We start from the raw sequence: 17762 nt of genomic DNA, 5'->3' as shown, positions 1-17762 counted from the left end.
AACATGAAAATGAAAATTCAATAGAAATTGTAGATGAAGGGGATGATAACCTTTTTGAAAAGAAGAAAAGAAAGAAAACTTCTAAAGTTTGGTCTGAATTCAAAGAACTGACACATCTGGATGGGAGTAAGAAAGTTGAATGCATTCATTGCAAGCATAAACTTGGTATTGTTAAATCTGGTGCCACAACACATCTTCTCCGACAAATTGTCACGAATGTTTGTTTATATTTCCCTCCTTTTTATTGGTTTTGTAATATTAATTAAACATGCATTTAATTGGATACATTTTTAATTGTATGTTCATTTTTGTATTTCTTGAAGAAAATTGTTAAATTTCCTTTATTTTAAAAATGTATCCAATTAAATGCATGTTTAATTAATATTACAAAACCAATAAAAATGAGGGAAATACAAACAAACCTTCGTGACAATTTGTCGAAGAAGATGTGTTGTGGCACCAGATTTAACAATGCCAAGTTTATGCTTGCAATGAATGCATTCAACTTTCTTACTTTCATCCAGATGTATCACTTCTTTGAATTTAGACCAAACTTTAGAAGTTTTCTTTCTTTTCAAAAGGGTTATCATCCCCTTCATCTACAATTTCTATTGAATTTTCATTTTCATGTTCTGATGGTACCTTGCTCAAGCCATCAACAGGAAACATGGAGGAATCTTTAGTAAATTCCATCCCTTGTGACATTCTAACATAACTAGCACTTTGTGTGAACAGTATAGTCACATAACTAGCAGTCCTAACACAATTTTGTATAAAACTAACATATGTATATTTAAAATATTAATTCCAAAAAATCTTTTAACATTACAAAATACATTTTTATATAAATACAAAATTAGAATCAAAATAAATATATATACGAATAAACAAAGAAAAGATTGGGAAAAAAAACTTACCAATCTTTGCAAAAGAACTCCTAGGCGACAATCAGAGGCTGAACTAGCGGCGGCGGCGATGATCGAACATGGAGGCGGACGATGACCGGAGGCTGATCTAGAGGCGGCAATGACGACCCGTGACAAATCTCGAGGCGGCGGCGACCACCAAAGACTGAGGCGGAGGGGCCAACAATGACCGAAGGCCGATCTAGATGCGGCGCTGCGACCGGAGGGGCAGGCGGCTGGAGTTTACAGAGAGAGGGGGGGAAGAGTTCAGAGGGTTTCGGAAATGAGAATTGGGGAGGGGGGTGATATCAGATTTGGCATTTTAATTTTTTTAAATATTTAGTTATTAAGTAAAAATAATATAATGATAAAATTATGACATTGTCATAATTATTTAAATTATGAAAAATAAACAACTTAATAATTATAATCGTACATTTATTAAGAATTTCTTATAATAGTGTTAGTTAAATCTTAATAATTATTTTTTGATTAAAAAACTGTAAATATGATTGTCAAAACATGACATTCATACCATATGTTCAATACATTTACAAGAGATCAAACCATGAGATAATACAATTACAAAAAAAAAGAAGTCAAACCATAGAAACTAATTCACCCACGTTGATAGTTTGAAATGTCACCGATGCTCAGTGTCGACGATGATTGCCGAACACGACGGGTCCAAGCTCATCGACGTTGTCTCGGAGTGGCTACTGCTAGTGTCGACGGGGTAAGGTAGAGAAGTAGCCTCCAGAAAACGAGATGGGTCCAAAAATATCTATAAAGCTCGGATCAGGTTCTGGAATAAGATCTGGATTAGGTTGTGGGAAAGATCAATTTGGAACAAGTTGAGGATATGCATAAGAGTTTGGAAATTCTTGCAATAAAACTAGATAAGCTTCCAAATCACTAACCTGTTGTGGGAGGGCATTAATATGGGATACACAGTCGTAAACGGAATTTTGAAGCCGAGCTTGAGCTTCAATAGTGTGTGTAACGACAGTCACTTACCAAAAGTTGGGCCAGGAGGATGGAGGCAGTTCTGGCACCAAAAACGTTGTGGATGGCAGCAAAATGAGTAGATCCTTCCTCATGGTTGAAGCAAGGGGTAAAGATGCGCAGTGGAGTACATTGTCTTCTCAAGACTCTGCAGGCACCGCATTGGGGTCTTGACATGATGGATTTGGGTACTAGCTAAATCTGACCGATTTTGAGAAAAATCTTATGGGTTGGATCGGAGATGGGTCGAATCTAATCGAGAGCAACCGATGGTGGTGCTAGCAGGCGATGACACCGATCTGAGTGGCGGCAGGAGGAGCGGTGGCGGTTTGAGTGGCAACGGCTGTGATATGGAATGCGGTCATCGGTCGGTGCAGATCTAAGAGTGCGCGACGACGGCTAGAGAGAGGAGTGAGGGCCGTGGGGCTGATCATTGGAGGCTCGAGAGACGGCCGACAAAGGCGGCGGCTGGCGTGTGGGCTATTCGTGCGTTACAGGGGAGGCGCAAAGAGGAAGGAGAACAAGAAAATAAGGAAAAATAAAATGTAGAATTTTTTTTTTTCTTGAAAAAGCGTGTTTTATAATATTTCAGAGATTTTGGCAAGAAAATTATAAGGACACACAAAAGTTGAGGTCAGGTCTTGATGGGACACTTTGAAAAAGTTATGTCCATGGCAGGACTCGTGAAGAGAGTCAAGTAAGAATGGTCTGCCAGATATAGGGAGAGCTTAGAATATTATGAAGTGTTGTGCAAAAATATTAGACACTGAAAAATTTATTTCAAATTCATGCAAAAGAATCCTACATTGAAACAAGACAATCGACTTTACAAAATAGAGATCCATAGCTTGTGCAACAGATTAACATCACTGAGACAACAAGATCAGGAAAAGAGATCCATTTTGATTTTCACTTCCACCCATATCTGTCTTCTACTATGGATTGATAAACACAAAGATGTCTAATCCTCAGCTTTTGCAACAACTTTCACTTCTTTTACCCAAAAGCAAAACTATAAACAAATTAGATGGGCTGGTTCACGAGCTTACATATGAGCCGAGTATTGGGTTGCTCAAGCTTAGGTCGTTTAACTTTTGAACTTTAAATCCAAGCTCAAGCTTGGCTTGTTTATGAATCGAGCCGAACACGAATGAGCTTTTTCCGAGCCAAATGTCGAGTAGCTCGCGAGCGGCTCGGCTCATTTACAGCCCTAGACTAGCGAAGTGTTAGGTCCCGAGGGACTGACTTTGGATTTTAAAGAATGGGAGAGGGAAATCAGAAAGAATTGAGAGGGAGAAAGGAAGAATTGAGGGAGAATTCAATAGAATAGTGATATTACTTCTCAATGATGATTGAACGGGAGAGAGAGTGTCCATATATAGCTAGGATTCTCTCCTTATGTGCTGTAACCGATTGCAGCTATAGGGAATGTACAAGCTTGTCATAGCAGCAACAAATTCTGTACTACTCCCTCAGCAGCTAACTAACTCTGTCTATATCCTTTCTTATCTAGTCCCTTTATTACATTTAATTGCAAAACTACCCTTATGCCCCACGGTACATGATAATTACCCCGCCCTTCAAAACTTTTCTTGTCTACAAGAAATATGGACGAGGCTGGTCACACGCGGGAATTGGTTCAAGATGTCCGAGAGATACTCCCATGTGTTATCTTCTAAGTGTTGATCAAACCATTTAAAGAGTACTTGAGTAATTGGAGCGCCTTGACTGTAAATCAGTCTTTTGCCCATTATAGCTATAGGTTCCCGGAGAGGATCTTCAACATGGGGAAGATTTGGTAGGATGGAACTTGCTGGTTATGCCCCCACTACTTTCTTGAGGAGTGAAACATGAAAAACTGGATGTATATTAAACCCTTCCGGTAATTTCAATCGATATGCCACTATTTCTATTCTTGCAATAACTGGAAAAGGGCCATAGAACTTTGGATGCAATTTAGAACTGGGTGGGGGAAGTAGTGTCCTTAGGTGTCCCGGTTTCAACTTGAGATACACGATGTCACCAACCTGGAATTCTCTTTCACTCCTTCTCTTATCTGCAAATTGCTTCATCTTATTTTGAGAATTAGCCAGCTCCTCCTTAATCCCCTGCAAGGCTTGTTGCCTTTGCTGTAGGTATGCATCGAGGGGGGCCATAGTTGAATTATCTGCTAGTGCTGGTAGGAGTGGGGGTTTGTAACCATAAAGGGCTTCAAAAGGGGACATTTTTATAGCTAAATGGCGGCTGGAATTATACCACCATTGAGCCATCGGAAGCCACTTGTGCCATGTCTTTGGTTGAAGAAAACAAGTACACCTAAGATACATTTCCAAACACTGATTAACCCTTTTGGTTTGCCCATCCGATTCAGGGTGGTATGCATTAGACATCTTCAATTTCACTCCCAGCAACCCCATCAATTCTTTCCACAGTCGACTAGTAAAGATTTTATCTCTATCAGAAACTATAGCCTTGGGTGTTCCATGTAGTTTCACTACTTGGTCTAGGAATATTTTGGCCACCTCTTGGGTAGTGTATGGATGAATCAGTCCCATAAAATGCCCATATTTGGTAAAATGATCCACAACTACCATAATGCAGTCTCTACCTTCTGATTTGGGTAGCCCCTCTATAAAGTCCATTGAGATATCTTCCCATGGACCCCCAGCAGTATTCAGAGGTTGGAGTAGCCTAGGTGTTGCCACATTCTCCAATTTGCATTGCCTGCAAGTATCACACCTAATCACAAACTCCATAACATCCTTCTTGAGTCTTGGCCATCAAAAGAGTTGCTCGACCCGATGATAGGTGTTTACAATACCTGAGTGTCCCCCGATGGGAAAGACGTGCAGTGCCTCTATAATTCTCCTTTTCAGTGCTTCTTCCTCTCCTCCCCAATCACCAGCTTCCTTCGGTGTCTAATCATCCCATTACTCAGAGTGTAGCCTGGTTTAGATGAGGGATCAACTGCCAACTGCTGTAAAAGTTTTCGGGTCTTTTCACTTGAGAGAACTAGCAGCAATCTCTTGGCACCAATCTGGAACAACAGTTGAGATTGCAGCTACACTTCCCTTTTAAGACATCTGGATAGAGCATGTGCTACTATGTTTTCTTTACCTTTCCTATATTGGATCACATAGTTCAAACCCATTAATTTAGTCATACCTTTTCGTTGTAGTTGCGTATGCAGCTTCTGTTGTAACAAAAATTTGAGGCTCTCATGGTCAGTCTTGATTACGAAACTTCCCCCTTCGAGATAATGGCGTCACCTTTCTACCGCCATCAGTACTGCCAAAAGTTTGTTCTCATAGATGCTCAACTCGAGATGTCTTGGTGCAAGGGCTTGATTGAGGAAGGCTATGGGTCTGCCTTCCTGAACCAAGACTGCTCCAATCCCATTGTTGCTTGCATCGATTTCTAGGATGAACCACTTGTTAAAGTCAGGTAATCCTAGAGTTGGCACTTCACTCATAGCTTGTTTAAGTTTGCAGAAAGCTTCCTCAGTCGTAGCATCCCACTTGAACCCGTCTTTCTTCAGCAGGTTAGTGAGAGGCCGACTGATTATGCCATACCCTTTAACGAACCGGCGATAGTATCTAGTTAACCCTAAGAATCCTCTCAACCCCTTCACATTGTGTGGCTGGGGCCAGGACACCATTGCCATTACCTTACTTGGGTCAGTGCTTACCCCTAAACTGGAGATGATATGCCCAAGATATTCAACCTGTTGCTTAGCAAAAATACATTTTGACTCCTTAACATATAGCTTATTGATTCTAAGGACCTCAAAGGTAATTTTCAAGTGGTTTAGGTGTTGTGCAAAGGTAGGACTGTAAATTAAGATGTCATCAAAGAATACTAGGATGAATTTGCGCAAGTATGATTCGAAAATTTTGTTCATTAACGCCTGAAAAGTTGCGGGAGCGTTAGTTAGGCCAAAGGGCATTACAAGAAATTCGTAATGTCCTTGATGAGTGGTAAAAGCTGTCTTAGGGATATCTTCAGGCCGCATCCTGATTTGATGGTAGCCTGATCGGAGATCTAACTTGGTAAAGACATAAGCATTCTTTAGTTCATCAAGGAGATTTTCTACAATTGGGATGGGAAACTTGTTTTTGATGGTCGTAGCATTAAGTTGACGGTAGTCAACACAAAACCTCCATGACCCATCCTTTTTCTTAACAAGCAATACGGGTGATGCAAATGGGCTGGGTTGAATAATGGACCTTTTGAGCATATCTTTAATGAGTTTTTCTATCTCAGTTTTCTGTCTGGGTGGGTATCGATAGGCTCTTAGGTTAACAGGCTCTGCATTAGGCTTAAGGTTGATAGCTTGGGTGGTAGGGAACTTGGCTCGGAAAAGAGGTCCTTAAATTCAATTAACAATATGTTAAGTGAGTCAAATTCGTGTACCTGCCATGGGCTATGAGGGTTACTGCCCGATGTGCTTGCCAGCTGACACTCAGCTCCTTGCTCTCCGAGGGCAACACCTATGGTATGGATAGAAAATAGTTGAGCCACCTGCGATAACTTGCTCTTGAGTATCCTTTGTAACCTCTTACTCGAGATCATTTTGCATACTCCCACCTCTGGGTTGCCCGTTAGAACCTTCTTGCTGCCATCCTTTTCAAAGGTCACTTCCATTTTGTTGAAATCAAAACTGATTGGACTAACTCCCTTCATCCAATCTACTCCCAACACAACATCACAGCCTCCCAACTTTAGCAACCTCTAGTCAGTTGAGAAATTTTCTCCATTCATCTCCCAACAGAAATCCCTACAGGCCGACTGACTCAACACCTTGCTGTCATTCACAATCGTTATTGATAAGGGAAGGGAAAGGAAGGACTGACTTCACACCCTAATTTTCTTGCCACAGCTTCATCCAAGAAACTGTGGGTACTCCCACTATCAATGAGAACCATGATCGGATTGTTGTTTATCCTTCCTTCTACCTTGATAACCTTACTATGGTTAACCCCTTTCAAAGCATGTAATGAAATCTCTCCTTGGTCCTCCCTCTCATTTTTCGAGAGTTCCTCTCCTTCCTCTTTGTCCTCATCTTCCCCTTCCAACAAAAGTAGTTGCCTCTAACACTTGTGACTCACAAAATACTTGTCTCCACATTTGTAGCATAGACCAGTTACTCGCCTCTGCTCCATCAGTTTACCTCTCGGGGTGGAAGGTAGGGCCAGGACACCTCTTCCTTGGAACCCCCCTTCTCTGGGTGGCAACCTATTCCCAGCTTGCCAACCTCCCATGAACACTCCTTTCGCCTAATTCCTTTGTTTCTTGGCCATCGCATCAACGATCATCTCTTGTAACCTCGCGCTCTCGGCAGCCTGTTTCACCATGGGTCTGATCTCATCCCCTAGGCCACTGATGAAGCTCGAAACATAATACTCCTCGGCCAACTGAGGATTATGTACCATCATCAGTGACCTAAGCTCCTCGAATTTCTGCTGATATACCTGGACCGTCCCCTTTTGTTTGAGTTTGTTAAATTCTTCGATTATGTCCCGCATGCATTTATCTCCGAACCTTACCACAAATCTTCTACAAACACACTCCAGGGGCTCCCCTCCTTAACCGCGAGCCACCCTTGATACCAAGCATCTCCCGTATCATTCAGGTAAGCAGAAGCCATGGTGACCTTCTCTTGTTCTGGAATTTGATATAAGGAGAATACTCGTTCGCATCTTCTCGACCACCACCTCGGGTTCTCTCCTTCAAATAATGGAATCTCGAGCTTCAACGTGGGGTAGTTCGGATGGGGTCAATTTGCCATCGCTCCCGACCTCCTTTCCCTTACATTCTCCCCCACTGTGTCCGTATCAAACTCGAACTCCGACGCTCCCCCCGGTCAAGATTCTACCCCTACTCCTGGAAAAATGGGCTTCGTTCGATCTCTCGGAGGAAACTCAGGAGAGAGCCTTAATGGTTGATGTTGGGTGAACATTCGCGCGATCATTTGCATTTGTTCCATCATTTGCTCCCGAAGGAGAGTGCTCTGCTCGCGACTCTCTAGCCTCCAACGTTCCATTGCCTAGTCAATCCTGGAATTGACTCCTGCTCCAATCGATAGTTCAAGTGTTCCCACTCGATTCTGTACCTCCGCTATTGCTGTCGTCATCTGTTGTAGTTGAGATTCCATCTAGTTCATTCTTGTTCCATCGGCCATGGTGGTCACACGACGCCCAAGAATGCTGCTATGATACCAGATTGTCAGGTCCCGAGGGACTGACTTAGGATTTTAAAGAATGGGAGAGAAAAATCAGAAAGAATTGAGAGGGAGAAAGGAAGAATTGAGGGAGAATTCAATAGAATAGTGATATTACTTCTCAATGATGATTGAACGAGAGAGAGAGTGTCCATATATAGCTAGGATTCTCTCCTCATGTGTTGTAACCGATTATAGCTATAGGGAATGTACAAGCTTGTCATAGCAGCAACAAATTCTGTATTACTCCCTCAGTAGCTAACTAACTCTGTCTATATCCTTTCTTATCTAGTCCCTCTATTACATTTAATTGCAAAACTACCCTTATCCCCCACGGTACATGACACAAAGTCTTTTCTCATGAAGGCCGAGTTCCATCATCTCCAATCTCTCCTCCAGTTGCTCTTGATTCTATCGAAGGCTAATCTCCAATGCATCCAATCAAGGTTCTAGCTGCTTCATTCTCGTGCCTTTGGCCATCCTTTAGTAGTTTGCCTGATTTCACATTTAATTCGCAAAGAATTGACGGCCACACCCACTGCACTGATCACCAATGTTCGCGATCACCAATGGCATGTTGCGAATTGTCGACTCTAATAGCAGCACTGATCACCGATGGTCTCAAGTCCATTGGATCACCGATCGCCCAGATTTGATCGAAATTTATGTGGATCAGCAATCGCTCAACCATTACTTCCAACCGCACCTTCTTACTCGCCTGAACCTGCTACTTGAATTCACCGGAAATGATGCACAACTTCTGAAACCAACCTTGCGCTTTGCAATTACCTCCACTTCACAACTCTAAAATCGTCTTTCAATAATCGTTGGCCTGTTAAACTTTCGAAAATCATTGATCTATGATTAGCTTCTAGAAAACGATAAGGCGAGGAGCTTTCGAGAATTGATAGCTCTGATACCAATTGTCACATTCCTACGGTTGAAAATGGAATTAGGGAATATATAGGGAGTGAGAGAATGGAAAGGGGAGGAGAAACTAGAAGGAGGGAAAATTTAGAGAATGGAGCGAGAATTTTAGAACAATCGAGAGAGAACGGAATTTCAAATTCATTCATTCAGTCATAAGCCCTAGTCTCTATTCTTTAGTCTATTTATAGGCTGTTGCATCTTGTAACAAACTGGCTGTGCAATCCTAACAGCCTAAGGTACAACAAAGAAAATTACACGTAAAAGAACAAATTATTTCTAATGCCCTTGGAGTCAGTGACATATGCTTATTTATTTATTTATTTGTTGTGATTGAATAACTCATTATCTTATTACATACTTTGGAATTTGATTTTTCCATGAAATTAAGATCAAATTTCCTTCAAAATTGCACTTCTAGGATATTTAGTAATCAGTTGATATAGATGGATTTGCTAGATCAACTCAAGCACCATGTAGATATCACATAGGAAATAGAGTAAAAGCCTTTTGGGGCACTTGAATAAACTTATATTTGCAGTGAGAATTCAATATATTTCCAAATGGCCAAAGGGACTCTTGGAGGTTTGCTTTATTTCTTTGTTCCCTTTTTTTACTCTTATAAGTATATGTCAATTGCCAACTGACCCTCGCATAGTAGAATTAAGGTTTGTGATTTTTGTTGTACAAGTATGCCATTGAGCATCAAAGTAGGTGCAAACTTGTAAACATCTTTTATACAAAAGGCAACTGGAGCGAGAAAAAGAAGAAAAGAAAATTGATCCCCCCCCCCCCCCCCCCCCTTGCGCAAAAAAAAAAGAGAGAGAGAGAGAGAGAGTACTGCCATGTCATGTACCTAGGGTTTAGCCTATGATTTAGATTGGAAATTGGAAGAATGAGGGGGAAATTTGGCAGAAGTGTAGGGAGAATCAGAAGAATAGGAAGTGAAGGAGGGAAAGATCGAGAGAGAGATGGAGAGAATTTGGAGGAGAAAAATCAGAAATATTTCGAATGTATTCATTTATGCCTATGAGTTATGCTGGATCAGTCTTATATACTGATACAAATAGCAGTGATTTGGCGCCAATAGGGCTGCCATATATTCAAACCAAGTATAACTGAAGGCTGCTGCCTTCTAGGTACCACTGCCATCTACTTCTAAGTACAAGTGGTTCAATACAAACTACAGCAGATACAAACAAAAGGAATACATCTATTTTCTATTACTACTATACCCTTGGGAACATGACATGCCATTCCTTGGAGGCTTTGACATTTCGCTCCTGGTTTAAACATAAGGGTAACTTTTGTTCCAAAGATGAATTCTATTATTTTTCTTATTATACTGTTTTACTCTTGCAGCCTTCAGTCCGCACTCGGCAGTCAAGTGTTCCAACAGATGATGCAACATTTGATGGAATATTGAAGTGCTTTTTGGATACCAACAGGGCCAAAAATATTACTAAGAAAATCACATCAGAAGTAGCACAGTTGCTTTTAGCGCATGCTTTTCAGGTGATTGTTGGCAAATACCTAATTTTAATTTCAAGGCAGTGTTCTTACTTTATCCTATGAGTAATATAGGGACTAGGGTGGTACATAGAAGAAAGCTTGTATGGTTGTATAGATGGTTTATGTTTCTTTTTTGCTGCTTGTCTTCTTATGTACTTGAGCAGCATCTCTTCATGCCTTTTTAAATGAATTTGAATTTACTCATCCATTTACCTTTTTAAGGAATTTATGTTTTCTAATTTGCTGTCAGTCTCTTTTCTTTCTGTACTTGGAGGACAACAATAAGTTTGTTAGTTTATGTGAAGTTAAGGAAGTGTTATGTGATCCATCTGTTTGATTCACTTAGTTCACCTGTCTGACATAAATCTGAAAAAAAAAAAAAAAAATAGATAAATAAATAACATTCTTTAAAGTCTAACCCTCCAGCTGTTACCTGGAATTGCACCTCCTATCACCACCTAAGGGCTGCAGTGTGTTGATACCTTGTTGCAGAACAAGAAACGATTTCTTTTTAGTAACCTTAGGACATGTTTTTCCAATTTTAACTTGGTTAGGTTTCCTGTTCTCTTTCAGGCTTATTTATCATTATCATCCCAACATCTAGATGGAGATGTTAGAGACAGCTCTCTTGTGGACATTTGCAAGGATATAATATCTGCTTTTACTAACCTCAAAAGAATAGACAAGTAAGATGCAATACCATTTCTCAGTATGTTATGTTCGCATCTGTATTTTGGCAGAATGACTTCTTCCTTGCATTCTTTTAATATTTGATTTATGATAATTCAAGAACAATGGTGGTATTCTTCTGAACTTTTTTTGGCAAATACTTGCATGACTACAAAATACTTACGTGACTACTCTAGTATATGTCCTTTTTATATTCAATGGCTAGTACCTCATTGGACTTGAAAAGAGAGTTACTTTAATACTGGTCATTCTGTAAGTAGCATCTGACATTCACGCGTGAATATGAGTAGACCCTTAATCCTTGAAGCTTATTATGACAATATGGGTGATATAGAATTTATAAGGGCCTCACAAAAGATAAGTTATAAATAAAAATGAATGATGAGGTAGAATTTATGTAGCCAGCCTCACATACTAGGATTAAGGCTTGATATGTTGTATTATGACAATATGGGTGTCAGATCTCCAAATTTGGTTTTAAAATGTCAAGACTTCCTATAGATTTTCCAAATTAGCAAACAGAAACTTCATTGTCTTTTTTTTTTCCTTGGTTATAAATGGATCTCATTACCTAGATAAATTACTAATGGTATATACCTCTTGCAAATACTTATTCAAGGATATGACTCCAGAATATGGAAATGAAAGTGGAACATATGCTAAATCAATCTAACATTTGCTAGGAATGATCTCTCATTAATATTTTCTCTTTCAGAAGTTGAGTTAGCAACTTGGTTTTGTAGCCTCTTTTCTTATTATGTCTTCATTCAGTTATAGTTTAAAGTGTCATGCTGCAGGCACATGGAAATTTTGCCTTTTGGAAAAGAAGCACTGTTTACAGCAGCCACCATTCTGTCAACAAAATCATAGTACAAAAATAACGGTTAGCATTTGCTTTTAGTTTGATCCGTGCCATACAAACCATAGCCCGCTGTACTGACAGGGGTCAGTGAATACATACTTATGTTTGTCTTTGGGTTTTCAGCCACGGGATTTTGTAGATTCCAATATGCTACAGGACTTCAGTAATATGATGCTGTTATCTGTATTTGTTTTTCCCTGTGTTAGAAGCTCATGTCATCTAAGTTCATATCGTTATGTAAAGCTCAAAAAATCAGTGAATAGTGATCATTTCCAATGCCCTTGGGATAGCCTTTTGGGGTGCTCAAAAAATCAGTAACATTTTTGTGTTAATAAACTTTGGCAGAGAATGGCATTGGTGCAAGTGAAAAATGTGATACTAGCAAGCATCCCTGCACATAAATTGCAGGTAACTTGATTAACCAATTTTTTAATTCTATTGTTTAGTATAGACTGACTTGGCTTTAGGTGAGCACAAAGCACATCGTTGGCATCTGTTATTCCTTCTGCCTTTTAGCAATTATGGAGTAGAAAGTCTTAATGCCTTGTGTGATAGAAACCTCTATCCCATCCACATTTGTGAAGAGAGACAAATGGGTGAGCCTCATTTACATTACCCAAACTTTGAAAGAATGGAGAAAAAATGCAGTAGAAATGTGATAAAAGAGAAAGTGAACAAAATATATAGCAAAAAGCCCTGCATCATAGCATGTGAATGCTGCAATCTTTCCTTTTCTCCCCATGTTTCCTTCCTCTTTTTACGCCGACTGAATCCATTTTCTCCATAGCCTCTCCAAAGGCTTGAAAAAACTTTTGCTTGTCCTTTGCTAAAGCTTGAACCAAAGGCCGTGTTCTCGGATCCAAAAACAGAGCTTGGTCTGTGGCCAACAGCCCCAATTTGGCCTCCAAATTCCCATAGTAGGCATTGTCAAATGAGAAAGGAGTGGTGACATCAAATGGTGCCACGATATCCGCATTGCCACCAAAATGGGGGCAGGACATTCTTAGGGCTTTTAGGAGCCTTGGATCAATGACAGGATCAGGCTGCTTGGTGCCCTTGTAGTCGTATAATCGGCGCACAAAGTGTTGACAATGGGCAAATCCTATTGTATGTGCACCCGAAAGCACAACTAGGTCGCTGATATTAAGCCCTTTGGTAGTGAAGAGCTTAACAAGTTCATCAATAGTGGAATTTGCATGGGGAAGATTCCAGTGTACTCTGGAAGCCTTTGATATCCTTCCATCCCACCTGCCTTTCTTTACCTGATAATAAGGTCCTCCTGCCTGCATCATATTATATAAAAAGTACGATTCTAAGTAATTTTTTTTATTCATATAAAAATGATAAGGTTAGATATCAAAGGGACATTGTGTGTGCCATGACACCCATGACGGATGTTATGAAAGTGTTAGCCATCCTGTTTGGGATTTATAAGGTTGGCTAAACACTCAGGTGTCGTTATGGGTCCAAAGATATTTTGTTAGCAATATTAATAACGTCTTCACAGAGATCACCATGATGGGTATTATATTGAGATTTAATGGAGAAGCAATTAAAGTTTATGGGTTAAACTTGAGTCTTCAAGCTCATCAATGTTCCCACCCAGTGGTAGTAAAAAAAAAACACTTAGGGTGTGTTTGATAGCATTTAGGTGAAAATAAAAATATTTTTCAACTTACATGAAAAATAAAAACCATCTCCTTCCTAGATATAATTTTTCATAGAAAATAGGCAAAAATATGTTTTAATGATTGTGCCATGGAATTCAATTCCATGAAAAATATAATGTGTCAAACACTAATGATGGAATTTAATTCTTTAGATGTAACATTTTTTATGTATTTTTTATATTATCAAACACACCCTTAGATAAAATTCATTTTTGTTTGTGTAGTTAATCCGAGTTTATCTCTTTTTTAATTTAGGTTATGTAATTATCTTAAAAAAAAATTAGTTTCTTAAAATCCATTGACAACTTGATTGATGATTTCACATATGTGAAGAAAAGAAGAGGCAGCTTACCAAGTGAACAAAGTCTCTGGCTGCAATGGCAAGAATATCGGCGCAGGATACAACACCAGGGCACTTGCTCTCCACCACTGCCTTGGCCTTGTATACGCTATCAAATGCCTCCTTTGGGAGGTCCTTGTTATCCTGCGCATCCCTCTCAGCCAATTCTTTGCCTCCTGGTCTAGTCGATATCAATATCGACCCATCACACCCCTTAACACATGCAGATAACGGTAAAAAAATAAAAATTTAAAAAAATAAAAGAAACCCGACAAAATTCACTATCGGCAACACTTGGACACAAAATCATCAAAATAGACATCAGCTCTTAAAATGCACCCGGTTGATTTGGCAACTGGTGCACAATAGGATAGCATGCTGCGACCTGCTAAATTGGACCGGCATGCAAATCAAAAGCACTGAATTACTTGGGAGGAGGAGTAATTACTTCGACGAAGCAGTCATGGAAGAATAGACGAATGGTGGCCGGTCCGGAGACCGGCGCCTCCTTGAACTGCTGGGCAGTGACGGCCCCCACCAGCTGCTCTATCTGGGGGCAGGACTTGGCGTAGTAGTTCACAGAGAGTTGGCGGGGAAGTCGGCGGCCGGCGCGGGCAGCGGCAGGGGCGGCCTTGGCCGAGGTGCGTAGAGGGGCATGCAGCAAGAGGAAAGTGGTGGCCAACAGAGAGAAAGAAAAAGACGATGAAACCGACATGTTGGTTGCTACTGGCTGGTTATAGAGAGTAGGTAGCTAGGCAGTGAGGGGGATTGAGGCTTAAGACAAAGCAGTAATAGTAGAAAGGAGAATATTGAAAAAGTATGGCCACTTGGTGTTGTCGAGGCTCTGCTGCTCCACAGATGGCAATGTAAAGATAGAGAATCGTGACCCGTGAATGCCCCATTATATGTAACTTGAAGCTGTAAGGACACTCATCACTCATGGGAGAATTTAATATATATATTTATGTATATCCCAAGAAAGGCTCTTTTTATATCATTAGGCTTGTTGTTGATCAGATTATTCATTGGATTATAATTTCTCTGTTGGGTTGATGATGGAAAGCCATTTGTTGATGCTTCTCTTTGGACATTTTTACTCAAAACACTTTATGCCCAATATTTTATCCATCTCTCTTGCTAAAGTCATTCATAAAGCTGCATAAATACATTTTAACTCTGTGAATTGAGTATTTTTTAATATTTTTATTCTTAATCAATTTTAAATATAAAGTAATATGATTGGCCACTTAAAATTCATAACTTTTACCTCACTTACTTTTGTCCATTTGAAAATTTTACGTTAAATTTTTTTTTTCTTTTTTGTCTTTCCGCAAAATCCGTTAAAAATCCTTAATTTGGACCATAGGAGAGTTATGAACATAAAGATGATTATGTCCATTTGGCGCAAATCACATGGATGTGTATTTTTTCAAAATTATATGTACACTTCCCTCTCTCTCTCTCTCTCTCTCAATATATATATATATATATGTATATTCTTTGTAATAACTGCTAATTCCAAAATGAAGGTTGTTATCTCTGACTATATCAGCCAAGAATTTGGTTAATAGTTAAGAAAAGGAAGGTGGGCCAATTATGCTAGCTTGCTTTGGTTAAAACAAAGACTGATTTGTAATTTTGCACGATTGACAAAAAAATAGTAGCAACAGCCTACGGGCCAGCAATGCCAATGCAGAGTCCTGTTCACGGGCATATATGCAATGTCAACCACTGATGACAACTGTTAATGTATATGCTTTCAACAAAGCACCCTTTTTTTTTTAATAGCATTACTGTCCAAACTGTGACAGAGCTCTCTTCTCGATTATGACAAACTAATGCACTTGCAAACTGTACTGACAGGTCTTTCCCTGCCGTTAAGAGTCCAATCTGTGAGGTACTCTTCAAACTCTACTACAATTTTAGTCCCTCAAGTTTCAAATTTAGTGAATGTTCAGCCATATCAATACATAATAGAAGTCATCAGTTTTGTGTTTTTTTTTTTTTGTTTCTTTTTAGTACTAATGAATCACAGATAAGCTAAGCGGAGGAGTAGGATTTTATAGCGATTTCTTCTGTTGTCAAGACCTAAATTTTTTTAGAATGAATACCCATAAAGTTTTGTGAACATATTTGTCGCATATGATTTATAAATTAATATTGTGCCTACATGGTGATCTTTCTCCAATACACTCCTACATATAGTGACTGACTGAGAACCCTTATCAATAATAAAAAACAATTATAAAGCATGACACTTTAATGCAACCAATGGAGAAAACTAGATAATATTTTAATAGAAATAAACTAATTAATTATTATTGAGAGTTCTTAATTCACTAATCGTAACAAGAAGTCTTGGGAATATATAATGAGAGTGTTGATTTTAAGAGTCAAATCTGTTGATGTAATATTACGATTTTGCATCTTTGTCAAAATGAAAAATACTATAAAATGGAAAAATTATTAAAAGGGTAACTTGCACTTACACTCCTAAGATTTAGATTAATTGCATAGGGATCCTTATAGTTTAAAAATGTTTTTAAATATTTATGTGATTTATTTTTTTACTAACACTTCTCTCCATAGTTTAAAAATGTCTTTGAATAATATGTCTGAACAAGAACTTAACTCATGAGGATTTTTTAAAGACGTTTTTAAACTATAAAAGGTCTCTTCACAAATGATAGAACTACAAGAAGTGTAGATGCAATTTACTCCTATCAAAAACAGAACAAATTGTCTTCAAATTTCAGAAGTCAAAAAGTATGTTATTTTGATAACATTTTCCCTTTATTTTGAACAGAAAAAAATATGTCATTTTGATAACATTTTCTCATGCAAAAGTTTGATTAAGAAATATTTGTGATTTCAGAAAATGTAAATCTCAAATGTGGAAATCCTTGATGAAACTAGAAAGCTGATTATGAGAAAAACCAAAGGCTAAGGGAAAGCTATTGTAGATGGATGGAGTGAGGTCCCCTGACCAAACCTTAAATGCATCCCATGTGCAGCATGGGATGGACCATCATCCAAGCAGATATAAATACCCATTTGTTTTCTAACTTAAATGTTCAAATTCAATAAATAGAGCTCATTCAATAGCCCTTTTCAGGTTTTCTGTGTTTTAGCAAGTGAAATGAGCTTTTTGCTGTGAAAGAGGTAAAAGCTGTGGACCATGATGTGCATCTGCCCTCTCATTCCTTACTTTAAATGGTGCAGCCCCTTTTTTGCTTTCAGGTGGGTGTCCACTTTCAAGCATCTTATGACACTAATTTTGTATTTACTGGTTAAGGATTCATTCATTCTACTCCTTTCATGTCTTTTAGCAAAAGACCCATCACTTGGGCTTGCAATTTTAGAAATTTTATTGTCCAACCAAGCTAATGTTCTTTCTCATATGCATACTTCTTTTTGCAATTGTCTCACTAAAGCATTCTGACTTCTTTTTTTCTTTTTTTTTAATAAAGATTAGAATAAATTATGTTTAGCATATTTGAAAATTACATAGACCTCCAATGCATTAAGCAAACGCTAAGAAATTTATAAAAATACATACAAAGGCTTAATATATATGAAGTTTTTTCAATAATTAAAATTAAATATCATATTTTTTAATTATTGAGTGATC

The 17762-nt window shown here is 38.8% G+C and overlaps 2 protein-coding genes across 7 annotated transcripts in view; one reads left to right on the top strand and one right to left on the bottom strand.

Annotated features, from left to right (window-relative positions):
* The window catches only part of LOC127795796 (negative regulator of systemic acquired resistance SNI1), a 55976-nt gene extending 38430 nt beyond the window's left edge, over positions 1-17546 (top strand). For 2 of the 6 annotated variants that reach the window (XM_052327704.1, XM_052327698.1), the window contains 3 exons: positions 10420-10572; positions 11143-11255; positions 12057-12529. In XM_052327704.1, the coding sequence (XP_052183664.1) occupies positions 10420-10572; positions 11143-11255; positions 12057-12129 (339 nt within the window). In that variant the 3' untranslated portion in view covers positions 12130-12529. Of the gene's footprint in view, positions 1-10419; positions 10573-11142; positions 11256-12056; positions 12530-15994; positions 16029-17006 lie in introns of those variants that run through there. The other 4 variants (XM_052327699.1, XM_052327703.1, XM_052327702.1 and 1 more) reach the window with 4 other exon arrangements.
* Positions 12571-15034, bottom strand: LOC127795797 (peroxidase 19). The gene is made up of 3 exons (XM_052327705.1): positions 14580-15034; positions 14144-14344; positions 12571-13404 (listed from the first exon to the last, which is right to left on the bottom strand). The coding sequence occupies exons 1-3, from the start codon at positions 14844-14846 to the stop codon at positions 12823-12825; spliced, it is 1050 nt and encodes a 349-aa protein (XP_052183665.1). The 5' UTR covers positions 14847-15034; the 3' UTR covers positions 12571-12822.
* Positions 17547-17762: the final 216 nt, after the last annotated feature.

The sequence above is a fragment of the Diospyros lotus genome, chromosome 2, assembly GCF_014633365.1.
Source record: "Diospyros lotus cultivar Yz01 chromosome 2, ASM1463336v1, whole genome shotgun sequence".
NCBI lineage: Eukaryota > Viridiplantae > Streptophyta > Magnoliopsida > Ericales > Ebenaceae > Diospyros > Diospyros lotus.
This window is presented reverse-complemented; position numbering and strand designations above follow the sequence as displayed.

Bases quoted from the DNA above. Each gene is read 5' to 3' on its own strand.
- LOC127795797 (XM_052327705.1), bottom strand. From the start codon at position 14,846: ATGTCGGTTTCATCGTCTTTTTCTTTCTCTCTGTTGGCCACCACTTTC. The intron at 14,345-14,579 runs GTAATTACTCCT...GCATGTGTTAAG, and splicing joins TCCATGACTGCTTCGTCGAA to GGGTGTGATGGGTCGATATT. The intron at 13,405-14,143 runs GTAAGCTGCCTC...AATATGATGCAG, and splicing joins CCAGAGACTTTGTTCACTTG to GCAGGAGGACCTTATTATCA.